At 63.3% G+C, this 10,757-nt stretch overlaps 1 protein-coding gene across 1 annotated transcript; it reads left to right on the top strand.

Moving 5' to 3' along the window:
• The first annotated feature begins 3,099 nt into the window (after positions 1 to 3,099).
• Positions 3,100 to 8,720, top strand: CDC42EP1 (CDC42 effector protein 1). The gene is made up of 3 exons (XM_035339673.1): positions 3,100 to 3,414; positions 6,094 to 6,929; positions 7,509 to 8,720. Exons 2-3 carry the CDS (start codon positions 6,491 to 6,493, stop codon positions 8,315 to 8,317), a joined length of 1,248 nt encoding a protein of 415 aa, XP_035195564.1. The 5' UTR covers positions 3,100 to 3,414; positions 6,094 to 6,490; the 3' UTR covers positions 8,318 to 8,720.
• Positions 8,721 to 10,757: the final 2,037 nt, after the last annotated feature.

Below are 10,757 nucleotides of genomic sequence, written 5' to 3'. Positions count from 1 at the left end.
CCTCTTCAGAGCATCGTCACCGGGGCTATGGGGACGGTGTGGGGACCTGCAGCATGGCCCCGTGGGGTGCCACCAGAGGGGAAATCACCCGCAAAGCTGCCAGGAGAGCGATGGGCAGAAGATAAAAGGCACCGAGCAGGACTCGTCCATCACCCACAGCGGGGCGAGGGAACCTGGACCCCCCCCCCCGGCCCCTCTGTGGCAGCGGGGGGCTGCCGGCAGCGCCTCCCAGCCCGCGCGGTATGCGGCCGCCGCGAGGAGAATGGAAACATCTGGAAGTCGCCCGCAAACGAGCGGCGCTCCCAGTTAATGAGGAAATATGAGCTGGGGAGCCTGGGCAGCAACAGGATATCTGCTGCTCGTGCGCCGAGCGGGCGCCCCTTCCCGCCTGCCCTCCCCTCCGCCCTCCGTCCCCGGGGGAAATTTGCAGGGTTGGGGGTCCTGTCCCTACGCTGGGGTGTCCCCAATACACCCCCCCCTGGCACCGGAGAAAGGAAGAAAAGGGATTTTTCTTCCCTAAAGGAAGTCCTGCACCCCCTCTTCACCCCATGGGGCTGCAAAGCAAAATGGGAGGAACATCCTGGGGTCCTTCGCTGCCTCCTCCACCGTGCCAGGAGCTGGGCTCCCCCTATTTTCCCCCATCCCTCGCTCCTTCCCTGTCGCACCCAGCGACACCTAAGTCCTGCGAGGCTCTTCTCTGAGGGCCGGGAAGAAGGGGCAGGGGGGGGGCAATTTGCTCAGCCCCAGCTTTGATGTTGCAGGAATCAAAGCGAGCAGCGCCGTCACCTGCGGGAGCTGCGGGGCCACCCATCTGCTGCGATGATAAGCCCGATAGCCGGTCTCTCCGCGATGGCTAGACTGGTCCCGCTGCCCGGGGGGGGGTGAGGCTGCAGGCGGATGAAAGGCGGGGGTGACTCAGGGTAAATGAGGCAGCTGGGCGTCTGGGGAGATGGGGCTGGGAGGGGTCCAGGCATTAGCGATTGCCCAGGGCACCCGCGGGTGCTGCAGTGGCTCTGCAAGACCATCCAGACCCACAGCATCTCTCGCAGGGACAGCCGAGGCAGAAGGACAACGCTGCCCAGGTGAGGGTGTAGGCAGTGAGGCTGATCCACCTCCCATGGCCAGGGTGGATGCTGAGTCCCAGAGCTGGTGTATATATACCCTGGAGGTCTCCAACCCACTCCAACGCCATCCCCGAAGGGATAAAACCTGACAGCCTGGCTCGGGGAGGGTGCAGAAAAGGGGGGTTTCCAGAGGCTTTCCTGGAAATGGAGCAAGCCCTGGCCCAGATGCTCTGAGCACAGGCAAGGAGGAGGAGGAGAAGGAGGAGGAGAAAGAGAAGGAGGAGAAAGAGGAGGAGGAGCAGGCGACCCATGAGGAGTAGATCGTGGCCCCTGCCCCATCTGGAAGAGATTTGTTCTGCATTCCCCGGCAGAGGCGGCTGCCTTCACTCCCCGCCGCAGCCCCCACTGCAGGGCACCGGGACAGGGATGGGGATAGAGATACCCCGGCAGGCTGCAGATGGAGAAGCACTGAAGAATGGGTCTGTCCCAGCCTCTCTCCCACCACCCCGCTGGCTTCCTCTGTGAGGGACATGTGAGAAAAAGGTGCCTACTATAGCTCTGGCAGGCTGGGAAGATGTAGGTCGTGGTTTCTCCTTTTCCCACTGGTGGCAGAGCTCTGTCCACTTCAGACCTGAGTTGCCATCTCCCTCCAAGATGCAGACCTGCTAGAAGTAGGTCTGGACCAAAATGCACAAGGCTTGTGCTTGTCTTCCCCATCTTATTCGACTTCCACGGAAGGCAGAACATGCAACTATCCCACTTCACAGGAGAGCAGCCTGAGGCCGAGAGGCTGATGCTGTGCCAAAACCCTACTGCAAGCCTCCGAGCGAAGAGGGAAGCACCAAGCCGGCCTGCTGGAAAGTGGCACGGAGCCTGCCTCCAGCAAAGAGCTTCCCCTCCTCGCCAACTGCACACACACCACAATCCAGCTTGGGGTTACTCCCTGGGAAGGACAATCCTCAAGAAGCAAGCATCCCACGAGAGGTTCAAGCAATATAAGACCTTCTACCAGCAGTCCAAGGACATGGTGCCCATCCTGTCCGGGACACTTGGCAGGGGACACCCGAGCCGAGCAAGAGGCCAGGCTCCATTTTGACATCTCCTCTGCAGACATCTTGTCATCCCTTCAGCCAGGCCCTGCTCAACCCCAACAAGTCCCATCTCGCCTCCACCAGCAGAGACACCTCCCTTCTCCTCCACAGGGCCATGAACAGTGCTTGTGTCTGGCCAAACACTCCCAGCAGAGCCTCCGAGCCTCACCTCCAGGCCAGGGGGTCACCGGTGACATTGGCAATGCTGTGCCCACCAGCAGGTTGCCCCTCGGTGGCACTGAGAGGGGACCAGCAAGGAACAAAGCGTGATGCCAGCGGGATGCGGTGTCCCACGGGCGGGCAGAAACTCATACCATGAAGAAGCAGAGCACCTCCTTGAACCTACCACAGTTCCTCTGACATAACACTTGTCCTGACCCTGTAATGCTTGTCCTGACCCCATAATGCTTGTTCCGAACCTGTAATGCTTGTCCTGACCCCATAATGCTCGTCCTGACCTCATATTTCTTGTCCTGAGCCTGTGGCACCTACCTGGCCCACGCTGCCTTCAGAGAGGCTGCTACCCCACTGATGCTCATCCAGCACCACCCACGGGTCCTGGCGTGACCGTGCGCCCCCAGGGTTGGGGTCCCTCTCCCCATTTGAGTCGGCAGCACGGTACCGTGGGCGCTGGGGGCTTCCCTCCCGACATGGGCTGGGATGACCCTGTGTTATTACCAGGGCTTTCACACACATCACGCAAAGTCCTTTCCTTCTGCCGGGCTTCCCCAGCAAGCTTAGCAGAGACCTGGCTTTTCCCCTTCCCCTGAATTCACTGAAGAAAGAGCGCGGGGCAAGCAGGAGGCAGCCCAACGCCGGAGGAAGGGAAATGGCACTGGGGAAGTGGGGCGGGGAGCTGGGGAGGAGGGGGGGCGAAGGCAGAGAAGTTCCTGAAGTTTTCTGTCCTGGATAGTTGGAATAAATCTCATTTTCTCCGGTCTCCGTGCCGGGACGAGGATTGGCTCGGCGGTGCCGCAGCCCGCCCCCTCCTTCCCGCGTCCCCTCCCCGCCAGCTTCGCTCCCTCGCTCCCGTGGCACCGGGGCGTCAGGCACCCAAAGAGCAGCCTTGGGGAGCCAGCCTTGGGGGGGACACGCGTGGGAAAAGGGGGGGCACGCATCCCCTTCCCTTTCCCCGCTGGGACGCACCGCCGCTTGCCTTCCCAGCCGGCCGGAGGGGCGCACGGGGAGCGTCTCCCAACTTTTCGGCCAGAGGACGGGACAAAAAAATAACCAAAAAAGTCGCCCCGGGTTCGTAAGAGGTAAAGCCTGAAAGTTTTGATTTCGACGTGCGGGGAGCCGGAGGGTGTTTCGGAGGGGAAGGGAAGGGAGGGGGGAGAGAGCGGTAAGGGGGGGAACGGGGAGGTGGGAGAAGCGGGAGGGGTGGCAAGGCGATGGAGACGGGGAGGATGTGGAAGAAGAAAGGCAGAAGAAGGCAGGAATGCGACGGGAAACGGGGAGGAAATAAGGGAAAGCGGGAGCGAGGAAAGGGGAGTGAGGAGAGGAACGGGGCAAGGCGGGGGCACCGAGGGTGGGGGAAAGGAGCAGGGTGCCATCCCGCTGCTACCGCCCTCACCCAGCTCTGAACACCCCAGGGAGCCACGATTTTGGGGTGTCGGAGCATGAGAGGGAGCAGGGAGGAGATGGCTTTAAACTGCGTAGAGCGCCAGCCTCCCTCCACGTCCCAGGGTGCCTGCTTGGAAAAATACCCTCGTTATAGGCAGAGATATAAATATATATATAGCAGCAGGCAGCGCGGGAGCTGGACTCGGGCTTGTCCGCCCACTGCCCGGCACCGCTCCAGGGCTGCTGAGGGAGCCCCAGCCCGGCCCATCGCCCCCTTCCCACCCCAAACCCCGCTCCTGCCGGCTTCCCCCGTCCCAGAACAAAGTGAGAAGCCGGCGGAGCCTCTGCCTCTCCTCCTCCTCCTCCTCCTGCGGGGAGAGGGAGATTTGGGGCACTCGGAGATTTTGGGAAGGCTTGGAAAGGCTTCCCGGCCGCCCACAGCTATTTCCAACCCTTGTCGAGACCACCCCAAACATCTCCTCTCCCTCTTCGGAGAGTGTCCCCATGGGGTGTGTGCAAGAAGGAGGGGTTGGAGGGGGGGGGGGGGTGAAGAGGCTGCTTTCAGCAGCTCCAGCCAACGAGACATCTGGATTATTTCCCCCCCATCCTCCCTCCCTTGCTGGTTTCCGTTCTTCCCAGCGAGCGGAGCAGCCCCGGCCATTCCTGGCGGGTGGAAAACCAGTGGAAACCAGCTCGGCTTCGGGGGGGACACGGGGGAGGCCGGGAAGGGAGGAGGAGGCTCCCAGCCCTCGAGGCGAGGGGGCTTCCTGCAGGAGGGGAGTGGGCGATGGGGAAGGGAAGGTGGGCAGACGGACGGACGGACAGCCAGACAGGGGTCCCGTCGCCTAGTGGAGGAAAGGAGAGCGTGGGTCAGCCTTTGCCCCGAGAATCACGAGCTCGGAGCAGCACGCTTGGGCAGAGGGAGGGCATAGACACAGCGGGGGCAGAGGGGAGGAGGAAAAAGGGCTGGCACCATCTGCCCCCCTCCCCAGGAGCAGCGGGGAAGAGCCGAGGGTCCCCGTGGGGGTCCGCAGGGCAGCCCAGGCCTATGGGGCAGGGGGATTCCTCCCCTCCCAGCCCTATGGCTTGCACCAGGGGGGGATCCTGCCCCCACACTATCCTCCCACCCCAAATCTGCCATGTGCCCGGCGTGTCCCAGCCTCGAGGCCTAGCACAGACACGGGCAGAGGGAGCCATGGGGCTGGGGGCCGGCAGGAAGCGAGGCTGCCACCATCCTGTGGCCCTGCCACCATCCCGCAGCCCTGCCACTGCCACCAGGGGAGGCAGCCAATGGTGGCGGCCTCCGCGGGGGGAGGTTTGTTTTCCCTTCCCAGGCATTAACCCCCGGCAGATAAGAGGGGCCCCGGGTGAGCAAACAAGGCCAGGGCAAGGCAAAAAAACACGTGTGTTCTGCCAGGAGAGCAGCCCGGTGCCCAGGCCTCCCCCTCGGCAGAGGCTTGGCCTCCCGGGCACTTGCTCCAAGGTGACCCAGGGACACTGAGGGAAGGCAGGCAGCGTGGTGGGGGGAGACTGGTGGAGACACCCAGCAGTGGGGCTCCAGACACACAAGGATGGGGGGCTTGTGCATCCTTTTGGCCTCCCGTCCCCTCCGGATGACAGGACCCAGCTCCATCCTCATCCCCCAGCCCTTGAGCCCAGGGAGGACAGGTCCCCACAGCCTTCACGGACCCAGCAGTGCCGCAGGAGGGCACCCACGCCGCTGATGCTCTGGGGTGCCCCCAGCCTTCTCCCTTCCCCAACCCACTCTTGCAACACACGCCGCCAGGCACGTGAAGATCCCTCCCCGCTGTCCCATTCCCGCAGAGAGGCCACGTAGCCCCGCGGTCATTGCCCTGCCACCGCCTCCCTGCCTGTCCCCCAGCACCCGCCTGCCTCCCCCCGTCATGCCCGGGTGCTCCACGCCACATTCACGCCCCGGCAAAGCACCTGGGGATCCAGGCAGGGGAGGACAAACAACCCAATACACGAATATTGCATTTTTCCCTTCCCCTCCTCCCTGAGAACCACGCCGTCCCGGGCCTCACCCTCTCCTGAAGGGTTCGTCTGAATAGCGAGGAGCAGGGAGAGGTTCCTCACCCCAGGAGGGCGGCGTGGGGCAGGGCACGGGGAGGAAATCTCCAGCGGGGATTGCAGCGGGCAGAGGGAAGGGCACGTGCTTGGGGACGCTTTTCCTTCCACCCCAAAAGGAGCACTGGGCAAGGGACACAGCTGGGGACAGTCCCCCCAGCTGCTCACGCTCCCATTTTAACCTCGCCACCTCTAGGACCACCCAGCTCTGTGATTCCTGGGATTACAGCTGGTAGGATTGGGAAAATCCTCTCCGAGGGCTTCACCTTCCTGCTTGCTTTCTTTAGGGGACCGAGGCACTTAACCTGCCACCCATCTGTGCACTGGCTCCTGCAGCAGAAGACATCGGCTCAGCCCCAGAAGCAGCTTCCAGCAGCACCCAGGGTGACCGCAGACCCCCTGTGGACACATCTGTGCCACCACCATCCCTCCCTGGGTGAGGGAGCAGCACCCACCGCTCCTCGGGAGGACCCATCCCCACCAAGGCCACCGATTGCTGGGGCGTCCCCACCCTGGGTGACTCCATGAGCGTTACGTAGGCCCACCACTGCCACCAGATCAAAGCCAAGGCGAGGCGAGCTGCTCCCCCCGGCAATGGGGATGCCGGGGATGTGACAGGCCACTCCGGCACCAGAGGCTAGTTTTTTGGGGGTTTTGGCAGGCGAGGGGACGAGGAGGTGCAAGATGAGCCTGGGGAAGCTGCCGGTGCTCAGCTGGGTGTCGGGCTCCCATGGCAAGCGTCGGCTGAAGTCGGAGCTGACGCCGGACATGATCAGCCCGCCGCTCGGGGACTTTCGGCACACCATGCACGTGGGCCGCGGTGGGGACGTCTTCGGGGACACCTCCTTCCTCAGCAACCACGGTGGGACCGAGACGGCCAAAGCCAACAACTTCTTCACCCGGACGCTGCGGCACGTCCGACGGACACCGCTGAGGAGCCGGAGCAGCGGGAGCCAGGTGGTGGCATCGCCCGAACCGCCCGCCATCTCGCCCATCATCAAGAACGCCGTGTCGCTGCCGCAGCTCAACGAGGGGACGTACGACGGCGGCGGTGGAGGTTTGACCAGCAAGTTCTCCTTCAAAAGTGCCTCCAACAGCTTCTCCAAAACACACCAGGCCTATGGTGAGTGGAGCACGGGGTGGGGGTGGTGCCCAGGCACCCCCGTGTCCCCTCAACCCCATGACGACCCTGTGAGCAGCCCCCTTGGGACAGGAGAGTGGGATGGGTGGGACAGGACAGCTGGGTGGCTCTTTGGTCTCAACATGGGGCTGTCGCTCAGCTCTTCACGAGGGGCTGTGGTAGAAGGTCTCAGGAGGGTCTGGGGGAGCCCGCAGCGGCCAGAGGGGACGTGGCTGGGCTCAGAGGGAAAGGCAAGCCGAGGCAATGCTGCCATCTCCTGGTCCCGCCTGCCTGGCTCCGTCCCCACTGTTGTCTCCCCAAGCTCGGTGCCCACCTGGCGGCCTCTGCTTGGCTCTGGGTTGGAGATGTCCATCCCCGAGCTGCAGCAGTGTGGTGCCACTGCTCGCTGGGCTTCACCAGCCCAGCACCAGTAGGCCCAGTAAGGGGATGAAACCTGGCCTTTAGGGACCAGTGCAACTAGCCTGCACCAATTCAGTGGCAGCATCCCTTGTCCCACGGACATGGCTCCCCACCACCTTGGCACCCTAGCTGTGCTCACCAGCCATCGCTTTTGCCTTGCAGGGCTGGAGTCTGGATTTTGCACCATCCCTCGCGTCCCTCGCCTGGAAAAGGCCCAGGAGAATACCTTCCCCGGGGAAGCAGAGCTCGCGCGCTCGGACTCCCTGCTGTCCTTCCGCCTGGACCTGGGGCCCTCCCTCATGAGCGAGCTCCTCCAGGTGATGAGCTTCTCCGAAACCAACGGGAGCGAGGCAGCTGAGGATGGCCAAGACCTGCCCGGAAGCCGCACAGTCCCACAGGGTGAGGGGACCGAGGATGGGGTCCCCCCGGGGCCGGCAGCATCCCATGGAGAGGTGAAGGCAACATCCAGCTTCTGGAACCGCTCCGAGCAGGCCAGCTCGCTGCTGGGACTGTCCGTCCGTGCCAACGGGGAGGCACACGCCATCGAGCGTGCCAGAGAGGACCCGGGCTGGGCTTCAGGGCCGGGGGCAGCACCCGGAGGGACCCTGTGGCAGGGGCACTGGAACGACTGCTCCATCGAGGCGGGAGAGTTTGAGCGGGCAGCCGAGGTCCTGGCTCGCCATTACGGGGGGACGAGCACCCCACGCAGCTCGGAGAAGGGCGAGGGTGCCCGGCAAGCCCGGACACAGGCCGCGTGGGAGAGCCCCAGCAGCAGCTTGTGGCGGTCGCAAGTGCCAGCGGCAAGACGGTCCCCAGAGACCACCTGGAACCAAGGAGATGAGGAAGAAGAGGAGGAGGAGGAGGCTGAGCTCCCCAGCCTGCAGGAGGGGTACAGTGGCACCCGGGGGGGCCGCAACAATTCCTTCGAGTATGCTGATGAGGAGGAGGAGGATGATGAAGTCAAGGTGTGAAGGGCCATCCCTCCCATCATGGCTCCCCCCTCCAAGGACACTAATGCCAAGGTCTTTGCCCTCCTCCCCGTGCCCCGCCACCGGGTGGAGGTCACACCTGGCAGGAGACCTGGCAGGAGACCTCCTGGTCTCTGGCTGAGGGCAGTGGGGTGCAAGGGGGGCAGGAGGAGACCCCATCTGCCGCCGGGCCCCCCAGGGCTGTCAGGGTGCTGCAGGGACAGGTGAGGGCTGTGCATCACAGTGTTCCATGTCACAGCCCTTCCCCGTCCTCATTAGGTGCCAAAGGGACAATCCCACGTGCCAAAGAACCCCCCCAAGCCCCTTTCCACCCCATCCCACATCCCCCCCCCCAGCAAGCAAACGATGTGCTCAGGAAAGGGAATGGTGACAGACAGGGAGCAGAGCAAGAGACAGCCCACAGACACTGGGCTTGATCCCTGATGCAAAGCCCTGCCCCGGGGAGGCAGTGGAGGCCACGGAGGTGTCTGTGGCTGCACCGGGCACCCAGACGGCATTCCTGCCTCTCACAGGGGACTTTCCGCTTGCCTCCTGCTGCTGGACATCGCTGAGGAAGTCTCTTTGTCCAACCTTTGCAGCAGAGAGAGGGAGAAACTTCGTGGCCTGCTGGAGGTGAGGCCATCCAGGCACCAAATTCTGCAGTTCAGCCCCCCCAAAAAACCTTCCCTTCACCCCCCGGAACAAGGAGGCTCCCTCTCTGCAGCCATTCTTCCCCATCCTCTCCCCCTCTCCCTGTCCCCATCGTGTTCACCCCTCTTCCCAGAGCGCCTGGTCCCAGGGGCACGCGTGGAGGATGCTCGATGTCCCTCGCCGAGCATCCCCGGGTGACATGGCCACCCTGGGACGAGCGGCCCCCACGCTGCCCCACGTGCAAACCGGCACGCACAGAAGCGCCTTTGTGCCGCCGCGTGGAGCCGAGATGCTCGGGGGCTGAGGTCACCGGAGGGACCCTCACAGCACCCTCCTTGTTCTCCGGGACGGACGGGGGTGTGCGGCGGGGGGAGATGATGGCAGGTCACGCTCCCACGCAGCTCGCCCGGCACCCGGTCCTTCTGCAGAATAAAGAGGCTCCGGCACGCGCGTGTTGTACGTGGGAGCCAGGCAGGCACTGCGGGCAGGTTAAGGGCAAGTCCACCCCCCTCAGACCCCCAGGGTAGTGCCAACACGTCCCCAGCTCTGGCCACCAGCACCCAGCAGGGCCACACAGGATCAGCTCCCGCCACCGCTGTGCCAGGGGGCTGGCTCTCAGGACGAGCTCCCCCTGCCCTCTGCTTCCCAAACCATAACACGAGCTCCAGACCAAAGACCCATGTCCGTGGAATAGCCTTTCTGCCTCCACTCTGTACCCCGTGCACTTATTATTGTCCTTATTAAAGCAGTTTTGATACTAACTTCTCTGGTGCCTCCCTCCCTCCGCTGCAGCGACCTTATCGTCCTCCCTCACCACGTCTGCCGCTCTGGTCCCAGCCACAAAACACGCTGCCTCTGCTCCTTGTAGGATTTCGCAGCACCTCTGGGATTCCTGGATCCACCAGCCCAGCGCTGTGACTAACACACGAAGCCAGCCCCTATCCACCTGGCACCGCGTGGCACAAATGGCTCCCGGGGAGGAGCAAAGCTTCCTCCCCAGCCCAGCAGCAACCCACTGGCACCCCGAAGCAGATCAGGGTGCCTTTCCCAAAGCTGGAAAGGGCAGCAGGGAATTGGAGAGGTCTCCATAAGATGCTCTTCTATTCTGCTCTCATCCCACCCACGCTGTGCTGTTGCACAGCGGCATCACTTAGGGCTTTGCCTGTGAGGGCAAGGAGGTGACATTGACTTTTTCTTGCACACAGACCTCCTGGGTCCTCCCTCCCATCGCTGCTGGAGGCGGCGATCTCTCTCGTTTCCTCATTTTCTGCATATTTCATTCTCCTTCCCCAGGGACTTTGAGAACAGGATTGACCCGGCACGCTTCAGGCCCGCCTTCCCTCCCTGCGACTGGCAAGACTCTTCTTAATTAGAGCAGCAGCATCAGATAATCAGCAGTCATTGCCTGCAGTCCCGTGCGAGGGACCCAGGCGGGAGGTGGCGAGCCACCTAACCCAGCCCAAACCCTCTCCTCCGCCCTCCCCTGCCTCACTTTCCCTCCGAGCAGGGTTTGGTGTGGCAGTGCCAGAGTAATGGCTAACCCGGCTGGAATGCACAGGCAGATAGGTGAGGTGAGATAAAGGGGAAAGCCGGAGGAGACGACTCCTTATCGCCGCCAGGAATGCCAGCACGGGGGCACACCTGCCCTCCTGTCCCCGCTTCGCCTGGTACCATGCCAGCGGGAAGGCATGGCAGCCCTTCCTCCTGCCTGCCAGTGCAAGCAAGCCAAAAGGAAGCAGCGAACCCATGCCCTGAGGTTCCCAAACCTAACATTTAATTAGGCGCTTTTGTG

This window comes from Oxyura jamaicensis, chromosome 1 (assembly GCF_011077185.1).
Source record: "Oxyura jamaicensis isolate SHBP4307 breed ruddy duck chromosome 1, BPBGC_Ojam_1.0, whole genome shotgun sequence".
Classification (NCBI taxonomy): Eukaryota; Metazoa; Chordata; class Aves; order Anseriformes; family Anatidae; genus Oxyura; species Oxyura jamaicensis.
Note: the sequence above shows the minus strand (reverse complement) of the source record. Positions and strands in the feature narration are given on the sequence as shown.